Below are 17,494 nucleotides of genomic sequence, written 5' to 3' on the forward strand. Positions count from 1 at the left end.
GGAGCACTCAGTTAATTGCAAAACCAATCTATGAAATTTATTTATACCGGATACAATTCAGAAAACATCCAGGAGTTAGCGTGTGTGCACTCGATTCAGTTATTGACTTTACACAAGAGGAAGCCAATTCAAAAATAAAACAGACACGTGAGGAATAATAATGTACAGAATCCAAGAGACCAAACTGAAAACGGGGACAACATCAGCAACGCGAGGAAGTGATTTCATTCAGGAGAAGAAATTCCTCAAAGAAATTGCCCTGATACAGGACTTAACTCATGCAAATAGTAAACTATTAAAAGGACAAAATCCGTCTGATGTATTTATGGTTAATCATTCTCCAAATGTCAATCATTCCAGTGTCTTCTTCAGCTGCACGGCCCTTCAAACATCCGCGATACCAATATGAGATACTATGACCGATGCTACGCGGCTCATTTAGCTGCCCGGCGGATGGTGTCCCTCACATACAAACATCATTCACAAAGCGGCTCATCTCGCTAATAGTAGCTGTGAGTTTGTTTTTAAATAAAAAAAAAAAAAAAATTAAGACCAGCAATCTCGACATTTTAGGGAAACCCCTGCATTCACCACTTTACAGTTTAAGAAACTTTACATAATTTACAACGAGACCACAAGGGAACGCATTTACACCGCGGTCTCTCTCAAGGTTCTTTAGTTTATGATGGAGCTTTGACGTCTTTCGCGTTGTAGTCGTTGGCCACGGAGGCAGCGTTTTCCAGCGCTCGGATACTCGCTAGTAATTTCACAATCTGCCTGATTTGGTCCCTGAAACAAGAAATAGATAAATGATACAGCGAGCACGGAAGAAAATACTAAAAAAATCGGAAGTGTCAGAGGGTATCGACGTGCTCTACGTCGTTTCCAAGCCTATAAACGAGGGTCATTAGAGGCCATCTGCCGCTGTATGCGTTGGGTCTAATCCTTCCACTCGCAACACTAGCTTAAAGCACATTGAAAAATGGCAAAGCGTCCCTTTTCACCTATAGATTGTTGTGCGCCAACCCGCATTCTGTACATTACAGCATTCTGGGTTTGAACAGCAGGCTGCCTGGACGAGCGAACAAACGCCTGAGGTCTGCCTTGACTTCAACAGAGGCAATATGGAGCAAGCAAACTAAGTTTAGGATGCCAACTATATATCTGCTATATAGCGGCTATACCTGCCCGGCACTAAACATACTTTTCCACAGAATAGTAGGGCTGCCGGTCGCCCCCCCCCCCGAGCCCAGAATCAGGAAAGATTCCGTGTGCACCCACCGGAGGCCAAGCTTACCTTGCGTTTCTTTTCTCCACATCCGAGCACCCGATGTTATTCCGGTAAATCACACCGGCCAGGTGAGACAGATATCGGACTAAATTTTCCAGTTGTGGAATGGTTTTGCCTCCTTTAAGATTTGAGAACCACTGCTTTGGAAAACAAGCAATTACCTGAAATAAAAAAAACAAAAACCTGTTACCAGGCAAGTTCCAACAGATGCTAAAATATTGTATATGTGCCCTCTGTCACCAATATATATATATCACCTCTAATAAATATATATATATATATATATATATATATATATATATATATGTGTGTGTGTATTCAGACACATATACACATACTTTTGGCAGCAAAGCGCACAGAATGTTCAGATGTTAATGTTTGATACGGGAAAGTACATAAGGAAAGCTGATGTTAAAGGTAACGCAGCCTACGGGTGAAGTGTCGGGTTATTCAAGCTCGGAGATATTCCAGTTTATCGATGAAAGTTTTTTTTAATGCTCACACTTTGGGCCTTTTTAAGAGTATCCCCTCCGTTCTCATTGTTCTGAAAAGCCATCAGGATGTATCTGTTCAGCAGCCCGTCGAGTGCCAACTCCTGCAACGTCTTGTTGGAAAGGATTCCGTACCATTTTAAGAAGTTTCCTAGTAACTGAAAGCAAACATTGATGCAATCAAACCTCTTATCGCCTATCGCAGGGCATTCGGAACGATTCATGGATTTACAGACTGGGTTTATTGGAGCCACTGTTCAAACCCGCGGTGCACATTTACGGTCCGATTGAAGAGAAAACATGTTTAGATTACCTTTGTTGACGACCAAAACTGGCGCTGGAAAAACACGCAGGGCCCGGAGTTCTTATTTTCTATAACGCTAAGAATGAAAATAGATTTTTATGTACAACGCCAATAATGGTTAGTAGAAAGAATTCTTAATACTTGCTATTGGTTGCTGGCATTTGCCCAACTTACATAATCAATGAAATCAGAGTCTTCCCCAGTCATTATGATTGTTACAAAACATATTCATATCTTAATAAGGAGGACGAGAGTGTTTTTTAAAATTTTTATAATAATATTTATAGATTGGCGACCACCCAGCAGTAGTTTAAAGATGTCAGAATGTTTGATTTGTCCACAGACATTACCCACTACACCATCTGGGCCCATAATTTACTACATTTAGTTAAGATTAAAGAAACTACATACATCCACAATAGCCATAATATATCTGTAGGAGGCGACCTACTTACTTTTTGGGATATAACGGCATAAAAACGTCATCATCTAATGTCCGTCGCATCCTTACCAGCAACGCCCTGAGCAGAGCCTGGGGGAAAAAATAATATTAACCTAGAGGGTAGTTTAAGAAAGTTTGCTGAGAGGGTGGTAGATAAAGGGAAACGCTTCTCAGCAGAAGTAGTAGAGGTTAACTATGTTTTAAAGTTAAGTAAAAGCCACTAATACCCACCATTGACCAGCTAAAAAAAAAATAAAAATCTACAAGAAGTGTAGTTTAACTCACCTCTGTGGCTTTGTTTTCAGAGTTTACAACGGTAGGATATCCATTAATTAGTTTCTGAAACACCGCCACCAGCCTGCTGGTTTGGGTTGTTGAAAAGGGGTCCCACACATTTTCAGCGATGACTAGCAGGGATAGAAAACAAATTGGAGTGTCATACGGATTCGACAAATGCAAAAATATAGTTTATTCTCTAAAACTAGACCGATGTATGTCTCCAACGGAAGCTACAGCTGCCAGTTAATAGACTGAGCAAGAAAAATGCACGGGCTCCAGGTTCAAAGAGACCTATCATGTAAAATAAAAATTCATTTTGATCATTTGAATTCTTTTGATCATTACATTTATTTCCTTACTTATTTGTTTAAGTTACGAAAAAAGACTATAGTAGGAATGACGGTAAAACCATGTAAGCTGTCATTATAAACTTTCCCAAAAATGGGCAAACATACTTGGCAAGTTCTTACCCGAAATAAGTATTGGAAAACTCTCGTTATTATAGAAGCAGGCGTCCACTTTTATAAAGTGTGCCGACGTTATATGCAAGCTACCAGACGCAGTATCGATACCAGATAGAATATCTTAAATTACGCACCTGCTAATCTGGGAAGAATTATTTTTTCAACAATGGAAGGCAGCAGAGCAACATCGGCGTCTTCCTTGTCATTCTCTCTCTCTTCACATCCGTAAAAAACTAAAGACTCGAACCACTTCATGCCTTCAAAGTCACGGCAGTTTATCTACAGGGGAAAACAACGGCACAGTTTATTTTGGGGGAAAAAAAGCCGATTAACGTTTAACGAACAGTCCAGCCATCGCTTTATGATACATGACAATTTCAGATGGATTTCCATGGACTACAGGGTTTGGTGTCTGAAAGGAGGCTCGACACCCGCATGGGCGTCTAAACTGATGACTGGACTGACCGATGATGAACCAGTCCTCATGCTTTTGACTTCTCATGACAAACCAAGTTCATTCATTTTGGGGGCAAAGAGGCTGATATCATAGGGCGGTATTTCAAACTGGATCAGCATCATTAAAATGACACGGAGATTTTTTATTACTATAATAAACAATACAATAGGTTATAATTATAACAACCTACCTCCAGTGGATTCCACGTTAACATTTGAAGTCGTATTAGCGGATTTAGTAGTTTTGGCAAACAAAGGCCAATATAGGCATCTTTGTAACTATTATAGTAATTAGTACGCCATGTTTCGAACTGATCTTTGATGCAGTCAATAGAATGAAAATTTTCCAAAGTATCTTCAAACACTTTAGAGGACTCTTTAAAAATCCGATCTAAAAAAATAAAAATAAATAAAATTATATACATTTTGTAAACACCCATTAGTGGAACATTTTAATTTTGTACCTACAACACAATCATTTCACCCAGAACAACTAAAAAGCAAAGCAGAGGTAGGTGCTATTAAATTTGGGGCCAGCATTAAAATGTATGTTAAGTTATAAAATATAAAAACAAAGTGCAAGATTTATACAAAAGGCACAAGTTGAAAGACTTTATCCAGCTGCAGTAAATATACATTTTGAAGGGACTGCCATGTTTTTTTTTTGCATGCTATAAAATAGATAGCCCTACACGGGCAACAAGATGGCATTTTTAATCGTTAACTTATCTAAAATTGAGCCCTTGGATTTATGTCTATTTTATAAGAGCGTGATGGAAGATGATTAGTTTTATTTTTAGCAAGAAAAAAAATTGCTGGATCAGCAGCATTATTCTATTGATTTATTTTTTTTATAGGAATTGTACTTAAGTTAGCCTCTTCCATCAGATGAGCTCAGATGCAGCCATCATGAAGAAAAAAAATTAAAAAAAAAAAAAAACTTGTTATGTCCTGTCTTCCCATTGTACAGCGCTACGGAAGTCGATGGCGCTATATAAAACAATAAATAATAATAATAATATGGTAAATTGCTCCAAACAAAGGCTAACCTTTTTCCATGTCAAAGTTGGTAATGTCAGTTGAGGTTTCCTCATCATCGCTGGAAAGACCTTCAAGATGCTCAGACATCTTGCCAGTTACTTCTCTGGCCTGCCGTCTGCGTGCTCTGTGATATGTAACAAAATGATGTTTTAGCACCGAAACGTGAAGACAGGCGATGCAGCCTAAAGAGTCACAACAGGTTCAATCCACAAACACAGCCATCAGAAAAATTCAATACAAATGTCTGTGTCTGCAGAAGACTATGCCAAAGACAATGGCTTCCACCTATAGCCGCCCTGTTAAGATGGGCAATGGTTCTCACTAAAACTGATTTCATGAAGGATGGAGTTTGATTCACTAATCGCTTAAACAAATCAATCCATAAATAAAGAATCCAGCAGTACCTTCGGGCTTCTCTCTCCGCTATCCTCCGCTGTTTGGCATGCTCTTGATACAGTGCTCGATCTCGCCCAAACGAGTCCAGATTTGGAGCCATCACTGCTTTACCTGAAGCAACATATACCATATAATCTAGTGTCAAACGTTTAATGACAGATATGCCCATCATGTACACAAACCTAACCCACCATCTTCCCTATCATGGCTTGTGAGATCAACCCAATCTTTGGTAGCGATCAATGATGATACCAACATAAGTATTCTTCAAAATCAACTCAAGGCAGTAGAAAGCACAGACACAACCTCACCATGCGCTATACAAACACACTTTAATTTGTGGTCTTTAAACAGATTTCAGGGGCACCTTAAGTCTATACCAGGTCAAAACAAAGTTCATATGCTATGCTGATCTGCGTAGACTTTAGTCTAAGAATAAAGTACAAGCGACCGTGAAAACATACGCATCCCAAAGGAGCGACTCTACCCCTTGAGTACGGGAGAAGTTCTTTCTTACACTCTATACAGAATAGTTTAAGACATTTATTGTTAGAATAAGAATCAGAAGAAAAAAAAAAGCAAAGCAAACCACTGCTTTGTTTGGCATGGTTGTGAAATAGTTAATGAGACATATGGAACATGTGGTAGGATTTAACGTTTATGTATCATAAAGAACAATTAAACCTACGCGAGATTTCAGACCTCCTTCCTTACGGCAGCGAACAGTGACCTGGTAATTAGAGGGGGTCACCCCATGTGAACGTATAAAACCCTCTAATCTTAGCAGGCGTAAAGCCTCATACGCTCATTAGTGGTTTTTTTTTTTTTTACATAGTGCTGGGTTTATTCTCTATTTTCTACACTTATTTAATGGAATCGAGCTAGATTATGAAGCTAGTCACTGCTACTTTACTAAGAAACCTGTCCCTAGGAGAGGAATCATCAGCGGGTTCCCATTAAAACAAATTCACCCGCTAACACTTCGTTAGAGAGGGAATCTGCTTGCATTTTGTACATTTTCCTTATGTTACGGCAGTGTTGATGACAGAGGGGTCTTTATAGGGGAACATCTGCTGAGTTATGTTTCGTCGGCATCACTATACATTGAGAAGGTCCAACCCTAGTACGTTTCTGCTGCAGGAACAGCTTGGCCGGCCCTCTACAATGCATAGCTAAATTAATGAGATCACTTTAAAGTCTCCTTACACACTAAATTATGCATTATACAGGGCCATCTCAAACTGGAGGGACCTTGCAATATTAAACCTTTATAAGTAGGGATCTTATCGCTTCGCCCCATTTTTAACAAAGCTGATTAGATTCGAATTTTTTTACCCAGACAGGAACGATGTATTATCTAACGATAGATTCCATAGATATAAAATTGAAACTCCCATAAAGCTTGCTGTACCCAAAATAAACTGCTTTACCCAACCAGTTTATAGATGTTGTAACTGAATAATGTAAAAAACAATGAAGCCCCCCCAAGCCTGTGGTTTTTTTTTTACAAGCTAGATGTTAGAACTTTTTTTCTTAATGCACAGAAACATAATAGAATGGTGCATGTTAAGGTGCATCTTGGGCAAGCGAGGGTGTTTAATGAATAATAAAAACCTTCAAGATGGACTGACTTGAATGGCTTGAAAACTCCGAAGATTCATCTTTAATATCATCTTGTCGTCTTTGGACAAGGCGGACAGCGCGCTGTTTGTATAGCTGGGTCATTGCGGATTCCAGCTCGTTAATCAGAGGCACCTGAAAAAATACAACAATACTCGTAATACCCCAGCTTGGTGCGTTTGGGCTCATCGGGGCAAGTTATTCCAAGCGAATTGAGGAACCCTGTAGACCTGAAAAGGAAAGTTTAAATACACCAACAGAGCATGCCTAAATGTTGTCCAGGTTAATAATATAGATCTCCAGATATGGTTCCCTACTACTTTCATAATCCGTTTCATGCTCTGAGAACCTCACACCCTAACCGCCCGCCTGCTTATTCTGCTTTTTCCTCTAACGTGTTTCGAATCTGGTATTTGGGCTGACTTCCACGACAACATATAGACAGTTTTTACGCTCTGTTGGTATGATTGAATTTGTAATGGGCATAACGAACCAAAGGCCACAACAAAATGTTGGGATCTACAGCAGAGTTCGCTCCTGCAATTTATAACCGCCCGCAAGAGAACAGGACTGCCCTGGAACTCTCGGGCAGGTTTGCGGCCCTCAAAAGCTTTGAGCGGCTGTCGCTCCCTCATTAAGCCTCCGATCGATATGACATTTTGGGGCAATCATGAGAGACGTCCAGGGTCGCCCCACTAGGGAGACCCAGGGAACCTCGTTTTCTGTACATCCATACATCTCACAGCAGGGTGCCGGGGGGGGGAAGGCGCCAGGCAGACGACTGGAATATTTACGCTGGGTGGGAAAGCGGGAGCGGAGGATACCGTATTTCACCCTACACTCTCTCGGCAAGCGACTGGGTGAATAAGAGCTATAATTACCAGGCTGCCTAGGGAATTCTCCGCAAGGCAGACCTACTCATCCTGAGTACGGATCACCTACAATATACACTCTACATATATAAAAGCACATTAATGTGGTCGTCACTGATCTTTGCTGGGTATTTTCTAATGCTCAATTATATATATATATATATATATATATATATATATATATATATATATATATATATATATATATATATATATATATATATATATATATATATAGATCGTGCCCAAAGCCCTTGGATGAGAGGAGGTTTATACTGTAATAGCAGTGTCAACAATTCATGCAGCGCTTTTCACATTGCACGGGCCAAATAGATTTAAAAAGGTAAGCAGGTCCCGGCCCGCATGCCAAAAACCGAACAATAAGAAAAATAATCCTGTTATTTATTATACTTTATAGGTTCATGTGCTACCTGTTAGAAAACAAAATTCTATTTGTGTCCATTGTTATAGTTAGCAAAATAAAGTTTAAAAGCCAAAATCTTTTCTTGGTGGACATAGAAGACAAATGATGCTGCATTCTTACCTTTTCACGGAAACACTCAAGCAAGTCTTGGACATACCCTCGCATTTCTTGCAAAAATTGGTACCGTTCACCGTTACCCCCTGCACACCCTTCCAAGCGTATTATCGAATTGGAGGAGTCTTGCTTGCTTTGTTGGTGTTTCTCATACAGTTCACGGTTTGCTTTGTGAGTTTCTTTCATTGCATCCAACCTATATTTGGGACGAAAAAAAAAAAAAAAAAAAGAAATGTTATAAAGCTGTACATCTAAGGAAGCTTTTAGGTAAAGCCATCTTTAATCTTGTGGCTTTATTGGATTTAGGCCAATCCAAACTATAGCCCCATCGTGTTGGTCGCGCACACACAAGTATAAATATTTTAGAATCACTGTGATCATCTTATAAAGGATCACTTAAACTAATATTAAAGAATAGAGGCTTGTTTTAGGTGCACAAGCTTCTATTTTCCAGCAAAACTCAACATAACCGGATATTAGATAAATACTAGATATCGATCTCACAACAGTTGCAAAAAAAACCAGAAAGGAAATTCAAATACATTTTCTATGTAAATGTTCAGCTTTGCAAATTAAAGTTAGATCCCTCAGGAGCGCCCACTGGTAGGGGCTACGAACCTTATTACACATCAAAGAACCAAGTCAGAATCTGATAAATCCAACTAAATCTGTAAAACCAATCCTAGCAAGGGGATAGAACACAGCTAATTTTTGTTTTCTTTTCCGTTTCTGCTTAAACTCAGTAGAACGGCTTTATTAAAAATGACATTCACTTTTGCACCTCGATACCTGTGGTTTAATTTCTGTGACCTCAAAGTCATCTTTTGTTCATAAAATTTTGGCCTCAACGTGTAACTGTCCAGAATGTTGCACTAACACAGCCCTGTGCTCCTGGCAAAGAACGCAATCTCAATTCACTAGGCTCCTATAGTTTCCATGGTAATTGCTTAATTCTTGCTTCCGTCCGTGTTCTTCAAGAGTTCATTGTCGTAACACAGTAGCATTAATGTTCCCGGGCCCCATTTTAAGAGCCAGTGGGAACAGAAAGCTGGCGGACTGCTTTGGTACTCCCCAAAAAGAAAGTTAGTCTGCCCTACCTGTCTTTAAGCTGTTTCTTTACCAAATCAATAGTAACAGGAGTCATCTCATTACTGGGAGTTTTGAAAGAGACTGAATTATCTGTTTTTTGAGATTTTGTCTCATTGGATCCATAAGCAGTGTAAGAGTAAGGAACAGCATAGGAGGAACCGTAAGGAATTCCCTGGTAAGCGGTTGCATAGAACAAATTATTTGCTTCTGCAGGCTGCGGCGCTTGAACCTGAAACGATGAAAAAAATAGATAGATTCCCACTTATATATCACATATATATTTATAAACACATTATAAGCCTTGGTACCATCACAGCTCACAAGTATGATGATGCAGTAATTTAAAACACTCAGTCCTGCACCATAATTGCTCTTTACAAATATTTCCCAAAATACAGAAAAAAAAAAAAATCACCCAAAATGTCTCAGTTTCCTAAAGGCAGCCAAGATCCTGACCAATGAGGACTTCAAAACACCAGTGTAAGTATGATGATCGGAAACACTTGCCTGGGGTATACTTATTCCCTTTCTTATCTGTTCTTGTTCCCATCGGCTGATTTCTTCGTCTTGTTCTCCTGTTGCTAAAGCTTCGTCATCACTCCCCTCAATACCTAGTCAAAGACAGAAATAGAAAGAAAGAAAAAAAGTGGGTACGGTGTACTTAAAACAAAATATACCACCCCACCGACCAGTGCAGGTTGGAACAGAGAACGTCATCACAGACTTAACTTGATTCTGCCGTTTATGCAGTAAACGGTTAATAGTCATATTTAACAGGACAGTTTAAATACCATAAGCCAGAAAAAATAGACCATGTAAAGAACCTACCAATTTCCTCTGCGATCTTCTGCCTTTGTGATTTTTCTCGAACAGAAAATACGATACGTCTCTTTTCATCGTCATCTTCATCGTCACTGGCATCATTTTCATCCTCACGTACCAAGCGGCTCTTACCACCGTCTGCTTCATGAGACGGGAAGTCACCCAGTTCACGGGCCATCTGTCTCTTTTTACGGGCAGCGTGGATGAAAGCTGCATCCGGAATTTCTCCTACATCAATAAATGACTATTATAACAAGTAAAAATTCCAATATCACAGAAAAAAAAAAATAAAAAAATTATCCACTCATCTACATCACACATCTGATGTACCAACGGCAATGCTATGCTTTCGTAATGTCGGCTTAATATCTTCTATATTGCAAGCTTTTTGTTTCAAACCATTAGGTGCTGCGCAATTTGATGGGTCTGCTGTATAAATCAATAATACCTGGGCGGAGAACGTTGAGAGAGGAAAGTGGGTTCGTAAAGGATCCAGCTTTGGGTTTCTCATCCTCTTTTTCACTTTCAACTTCCATCTCTTCTTCGCCAAGGTCACTGTTATTTGCAGCGTCCTCCTGGTTACCATCTTTAACGGCTGATGACTTGTTAACAGAGTTAACACCTAGAAAGGGAGAAAAAGCCTTGATTTTGTACACAGACTACGGTCCTTCGAGGGCTTATTAGCACATTTCATTTCATTCCAAAACTTGTTAAAATGATTAAAATCTTATCGGTTTAGACCTATGCATCTAGAAACTTATTTTCAAATTACTTCATTAAATCAGCGCCAGAAATGCAAGAAAACTGTTAAACTGATGTTCAATATTCAACATGGAATAATAAAGGGAAAACACACACAATAACATGAAGCTAAATAAGAATTGGGGCATCTGCAGCTTGAAATAAAATTAGATTTAACCTACAGACCATCATACAGAGCAGAGCACAGGCTACATACAGCTCTCTCTTTTAAACAGAGGGTATAGACCAGGGGTTCTCAAACTGCGGCCCTCCAGCTGCTGCAGGACTACATCTCCCATAATGCTCCTTCAGCTAAGGGGCTGGCTGAGGAGTATGGGAGATGTAGTCCTGCAGCAGCTGGAGGGCCGCAGTTTGAGAACCCCTGGCATAGACCCTTGTGTAAACTCCAAACTATAACACTGGATTACACAAACACGTGTACATTTATTTTGTAATATACTGTATTTTGTCCAAATATTAATGTACCGACACAAATTATTATACTCCAAGAAGTGTATTCATAAACTTTCCCACAAACTCCTGCATTAGCAAATAAAACCTTAAATAAGTGACGGGCAGTCTATGATGCCACGGCGGTTCTCAGGCTGCATTAAACCTTCCCTGACTAGGAGTGATGGGATTTCTTCTGACAAACAGCTGAAGGGCTGCCTACACATTTACAAGCCTTCCAGCAACACGATGACTTACCATCAAGCGCGAGAAGGAATTCAGATTTCGGTTTTGATTTCTCTTGGTCTTCTTTATATTCCTTTTTCAGAAGCTTGACTATTTTCTTGCTGTAATTGGACTTCTTCACTTTAAAAACCTCTTCTTCCGCTGGTGAAAAAAACATTTAGATTTAGGAAAAGGGCAAAACGGCAGCTCGGTAAAGTATTCATGTACGGCTTCCAAGTATCCGCATCTAAACACATCAGTGCAACAAAAAAGTTACAAAGTACGCGTGACGGGAGACGGAATCCGATATCTAGAGGACGAGAGAAGAGACATTTTCGTTCCCCCTTTAGAGCGCAATACACCTGCCAAGCAACAAATAAGATGGTTAAGGCTCTTTATCATAACCTGACACATAAACAAACTGGCACATTTTAATAGAACCAACCCAGTATTGTATAAGCAATCATAAGTAACTCTAAAAAATTAATTTCTGCCAGTCTGCTCCAGCACTAGCTCCGCAAAACCACTCCGGAGTCTAATGAGACCTTGGTGCTTACAAAGTAGCGTAATATGTATTCTTTATTCAATGTATATAAGGATATATGTGCTTCTTGCCCCAGTGAGTGGGGTGGACAGATTTTAACAAACATCATATACAATGGATGCCTTCAAAAAGGGTCCGTATATTTTCTTAGAAAACCAGAACATACAAGGCTATAAAAATAAAACATTAATATTTTAGAGCTTCTTAAAGGAGAAATCGGATTGTCTTTCGGAGTCGAGAAGGAATTTTTCCCCACTAAATGGCAAAATGTTGGTAATAACAATTGGGGCTTTTTTGTGTCTTCTTTTGGATCATAAGCAGGAAGGATAGGTAGAAGAGGTTGGCCGTGATGGACAGTAATTTTGGCTTGAAAGAAAGACCTAGGCTACTATTTGTGGAAGTACGCATTTGTTAGCCGTGGGGCAATCCCACCGTATCGGTTTCATTCCTGTACGAAACAGCGTCAATCACCCATCTGGAAATGAGAGGTCCTCCCCGCGCACCCAAAAATGCCTTTCAAACTCTCATTATCCCGTATTATTAAATTAAATAATAAGATTTTCTGGTAACAGTTTAAACAGGTCTGGGGATTATCACATAGCAGATCCTGCCCTCGTGGGTCACAAGCCCCGCAACGCTCTCCAAGGCAACAAATAAAATGCTTCATTTGGAAGAAACATTGCAGGAAATCAAGTGTTTCTTTTCCCGGTATAGATCAATACCCGGGATGGGCTCAGATCTTCTTAAATAGCCTGCCACGGCCATGTTCCCTTCCAACCTGAGCCCACACCGCTGATGTTTAGAGGGTATGCGATTAATGTATGGATGCACACATGGGTCTATTCACTAAAGGGGGACAATTGTGGGTTTTTTATCACTTTGCCGCCATGATCTTGGATCCCCAACACCTTTGAGCTTCTGCTGCTGAAAGAGCTCAACCTGCCCTGAATAATTTATGGTCAAAACTGTTGGACTTCTTCAGTCTAGTCGGTTATTGCTCTATACACCGTGCAGGGCCAGCTCAGGACTTCTGGCTGGGGAAACCCACCAGTGTTAGTCCTTCATAATAAAACATCAAACCACAAGTCCTCTGCCAACTCCCCCTTTAGTGAATAGACCCCATTGTTGGAGTCAGAATACCTTTAAGACGGTCTCTGAATATAGCTTGATCTATTTTTGCAAGTAGCAGGCAGGTTAGCCATGTATAGGGGACACGCAATGTGTTAATACATCCCATAATGTATGGAAAATGTATGGCTGTCTCAGTGCGGGGGGGGGGATAGGCACCCCAGTCAGTTGTATATATGAGACACATGACCCCAGAATAGGCCACTCAGCAGCGGGCCTTACCTTCCTCTTCATCATCCTGGAAGCTAAGCAGGCTGGCCTTGGTCACGATCGGGTTAACCTCTTTGGCCTCCTTGCGAGGTTTGGCAGCCTGGCACACGGGCCCGTTCTCATACTGCGGAGGGTCGGCCGGGCCGATGAGGGGGATGATGGTCTGGTGTTCACCAGAGCCTATGCCAAGTTCCGACTGCTGGTCAAAAATCCCCGGGAAAGGCTGCTCGGCGTCCCGCTCCTCGTCCTCCGAGTCATTGCGTTTCCTCAAATTCACCCGGCGGATCTTACGGAACATGTCGGGAGAGCAGCGCACCGAAGGCCGGGAGCTGCAGCAAAACCAGCCGCCAAACCATCGACAACAGGAAGAAGTGGGGGCTAGAGAGGTGCGTGTGTCACAGCGACACCCAGCGGCCGGCGGCTCAAAAGGCGGCGGACTGAAATCAGCTGGTGACTCCAAACGAGAGACAGAGCCATCTAGCGGTCAACTGCAGAAAGACAGCTTCCCTAAACACTCATGAAATTGTGTCAAATATGTAGACAAAGTAGTAGTAGTTATATTATAGTAATTCTGTGACCATCAGAAAAGATTCTGCATCATTTTGTGTCCAACTTTATTTAATCCAGCTGGATAGTTGGAAAGTGTGTTTAAATTAGTACATAATTATGTATAACTGATGTATTATTTAAAGGGAACACTCCAGCCAACATATACAAATGAAAGAAATAAATATAGAAAGCACTCCTATTGATTTAAATGGGGGCACTTTCCTGCCACCGACTGTCTGCTTCAACCACTTAATTTACACTCAACACGGCCCCCATAACTCATGGAGGTTTCTGTCCAGCCAGCATGGACCCCTGTCGTATTGTCCCTCACACTGCGTGATTTAGTAGACCTCGGCCTCCTCATTCAGTAGCTTTGTGGATCAGTCTGCGGGAGATCGTATAGAAAGTGCATACATTTTTTTTATCAGCATTCCTGTCTAGACTGCGTGATCCTCAGAATCTGTCCATGAGGGCCAGAGTAGGGCCGATCACGCGTTACACATTGTATCTAGCTGGTAACAGCACACGGCAGAACCTGATCTGGAGGGTAAGGGTAAGTATGCGGTGTCATGTGCCCGGTGTGCCAGAGGGTCAGTCCAGGCCAGCTGCCCATTCATTCTGAAAATGGGGCAAAATCCAGCCGTGGGCCATTTCTGTGGGTTTCTACTGTCTAATGTTGGGGGTAACTGGCTATAAGGCGATGTTGGTGTGGTCCTTATGTATGGAACATGATTTTGGGGCGTTATATTACTGGTTGCTTTTGCTGTCCTTCCCCACAGGGTGAAATCTACCAGCCCTCGCTTCTCGTACATCCTTGGTGCATATTTTCCCCCGTGGGAGTCAGCCGAGAGGAGCTTCATGATCTTCTCGTGATTCCAGATCTTAGTTTTAAGACTTTCGAAAAATTCAGAAGCATTCACTGCATATTTACTGTACCCGCCGATAAATATCGGCCCGATGAATGTTTATAACCAGAAGAATTTACAATCTCACTCATACTTGATTTACTCGGTGTAAGGTTAAGCACGTAACTGGAATGTTCTTTGGGCAAAGGTATTTTGTTTGTATAATGAGTACATCAGGTCAGGTAAATTATCCCTTGGTGAAAGCCTATGGAGATTTATCACTAATAAATTCAATTTGTTTGAGATACAGAATGTAAAATGTTTTCCTGCTTTTATTGGCCCCGCAGTCCCGGTATCTTATTAATGTAAAGGCTGGCGTGCTAAACCATTCCGTTTATAAGATCTACTTAGGATTAATTATTATTATTGATTTATAGCGATGGCGCCATAATATTCCGGAGCGCTGTAGAAGGATAATGAATGATTTGGGGATCTACAAAAAATATTTTGGAAAGAAGTGTCATTTTAGGGATTAAGATGTATGTTGAACATGTATTTCCTTGTAAATTGTGTTAAAATATTTCATATGGAGAGTTCTGATTGCTCGTAAACTATTTCATTAGTAGCTACAGAGGCGCTGCATGTTGGCGATCTCTGGCTTAGAGTAACACAATGTATCTGATTTAAAGATTTCAGGTCACTGCTTGAAGTTATATTGTGTGTTTGCAATCCACATACAAATTTCCTGACTGGACTATCTCTACTGCCTACTGCGTCCAATCTGTGGTCCTCCAGCTGCTGCAGGACTACATCTCCCATAATGCTCTTTCAGCTAAGGGGCTGGCTGAGGAGGATGGGAAATGTAGTCCTGCAGCAGCTGGAGGGCAACAGGTTGGACGCTCCTGGCCTATAACCGGCCCCTTGGATAAGGTTAATATTGCCTTTCCTGAAAAGATTTTTGTGAATGCTCATACCACCAGCAAGGACTTCCAGCTTCCCATGATACGGGCCGCCGACTCGCAGAAAAGGCTTTTTCTTCTATAGGGTTGACTTAACCACGGGAGAAAAAGGGCAGCTGCCTTAGAACAACCTCAGAAGCTCAAATATATATATATATATATATATATATATATATATATATATATATATATATAGCTGCCCTCTGCCAACTCGCTGTTTCTCAATAACCTGGCAGACCCAAGAAAATCCTATCCATCTTTGAAAAACCAAAATGAAAAAATATGAAACTATGATTAAACAAACATTAGGTAAAAAAGCTCTCTATTCCCCATTCTATCTATAACACTCTCATGCCATTGGGTGGTAAATAAATACTCATATAGGGATTAAAATTAAGCACTGAAGTGAATTATAAGTAAGACATGCAGGAAAAAAGTGGATAGAAAAGGCACAGACACACTAAGTTATTGGTCAAAAACAAGAAAGAACGATGGATGGAACCTCATAAGGTAAATTCTGTCCGGGTAGCCAACTGCAAAACCTCTAGTAGTACGATCACCGGCAATAATTCTTTATTGAAAAATATACAATTTCAAAATACATTTTCATTGAATTCATCGTCTGGCCCTTCTCCCGACGTTTTTTCCCGCGTATTAGTAAATGAGCGTCACAACAAAGCTCACGTTGATGGCGGCAGAGCCCGTCCCGGGGTAAGGTAAGTTCGGAAAGTGCTCTGCTATGCTCGGAACGTCTTCAACGCTATATGACCTTAACGAGGTATTCCTATTAAAAAGAGAAGTGTCTAGATAGGAGATGTGGTGGGACGATCTCCTTCCTCCGGAATCGGTACAGGCAGCGTCTTTGGATACAACGTCTTCATTGTTATATATCGTTAAACTTTGCTCAGGCGCTCCATGTGTCTTCACTCGAAGATGTCTGAGGTCCAGAATGGCCAAGTACTGAGTGGGGAGAGGAGCGACTCCGCAGAACGAAATCTTTAGGTCATTCACAAGACTAAAGTTCAGCAGTTGCCCGAGCGTTGACGTGTTGGGGAACCAGACCGTCAGGTCGCCCGTATAGACAAGACTTGACAGCGTTCTATTCCTTTGGAAGAGGATAGTTTTGCAGCTACACATCAGGTTGGCCAGACTATAGTCACAGTCACGGATGAGGGTAGAACAGCTGCAGTTGCGAATGTTGTTGAGATCGCTGGCAAATATCAAGGTGTAGTTTTGACTGCTTACAAGGTTTTTAAGCATACAGAAGCCCAGGAAGCCAAATAAAAAGGGATGAGAACTGTAGAAGGGCATTGATATCCGTCTCCTGGATCTCTCAGCCTTCCCATAACATGTTTCCATATGTCGCCCGCTGCTTTAGGTCATGTTCTAGAAAGAAGAGTAGATAAGAGTTATGAAGAGTTCATGAAGCAAGGAAGGACAAGTTCAACACACTACATATAACACATAGCAGTGTATTCACTAGATATATACGAGTCCATAGATAATCCAAGTGTCCATCAAAGAGGCTCAGACCAAACAACACCTCATATCCCCTTGAATTAACGGAAATATACAAAGGTAGGCCGCCAAAACGCCACTGTTGGCAGCGTGATGCAATAAAATATATCTTTTATTGTGATCCAAGTTCGGTAAAACCAACAAGAAACTCGTCGCAGAGACAAAAATCATTCTACTCATTCTCCAAATTAGGAAGCAAAGGCTCGACGCGTTTCGAACG

General features: G+C 40.9%; 2 protein-coding genes across 2 annotated transcripts; both read right to left on the bottom strand.

The window, feature by feature from the left end:
• Positions 1-680: 680 nt before the first annotated feature.
• LOC149277316 (PAX3- and PAX7-binding protein 1-like) lies at positions 681-13,701 on the bottom strand. The gene is made up of 18 exons (XM_089503090.1): positions 13,416-13,701; positions 11,555-11,683; positions 10,554-10,727; positions 10,112-10,333; positions 9,791-9,894; positions 9,292-9,512; positions 8,201-8,390; positions 6,796-6,919; positions 5,173-5,275; positions 4,777-4,892; positions 3,919-4,118; positions 3,406-3,550; positions 2,814-2,935; positions 2,542-2,618; positions 2,096-2,162; positions 1,794-1,940; positions 1,298-1,452; positions 681-789 (listed from the first exon to the last, which is right to left on the bottom strand). The coding sequence occupies exons 1-18, from the start codon at positions 13,699-13,701 to the stop codon at positions 681-683; spliced, it is 2,691 nt and encodes an 896-aa protein (XP_089359216.1).
• Positions 13,702-16,410: 2,709 nt separating this feature from the next.
• On the bottom strand, positions 16,411-17,115 carry LOC149277317 (exosomal polycystin-1-interacting protein-like). Its single transcript, XM_089503091.1, has one exon. It carries the CDS (start codon positions 17,113-17,115, stop codon positions 16,411-16,413), a length of 705 nt encoding a protein of 234 aa, XP_089359217.1.
• Positions 17,116-17,494: the final 379 nt, after the last annotated feature.

The sequence above is a fragment of the Sceloporus occidentalis genome, unplaced genomic scaffold (genome assembly GCF_023333645.1).
Source record: "Sceloporus occidentalis isolate IW3139 unplaced genomic scaffold, rSceOcc1.0.p SCAF_219, whole genome shotgun sequence".
Classification (NCBI taxonomy): Eukaryota; Metazoa; Chordata; class Lepidosauria; order Squamata; family Phrynosomatidae; genus Sceloporus; species Sceloporus occidentalis.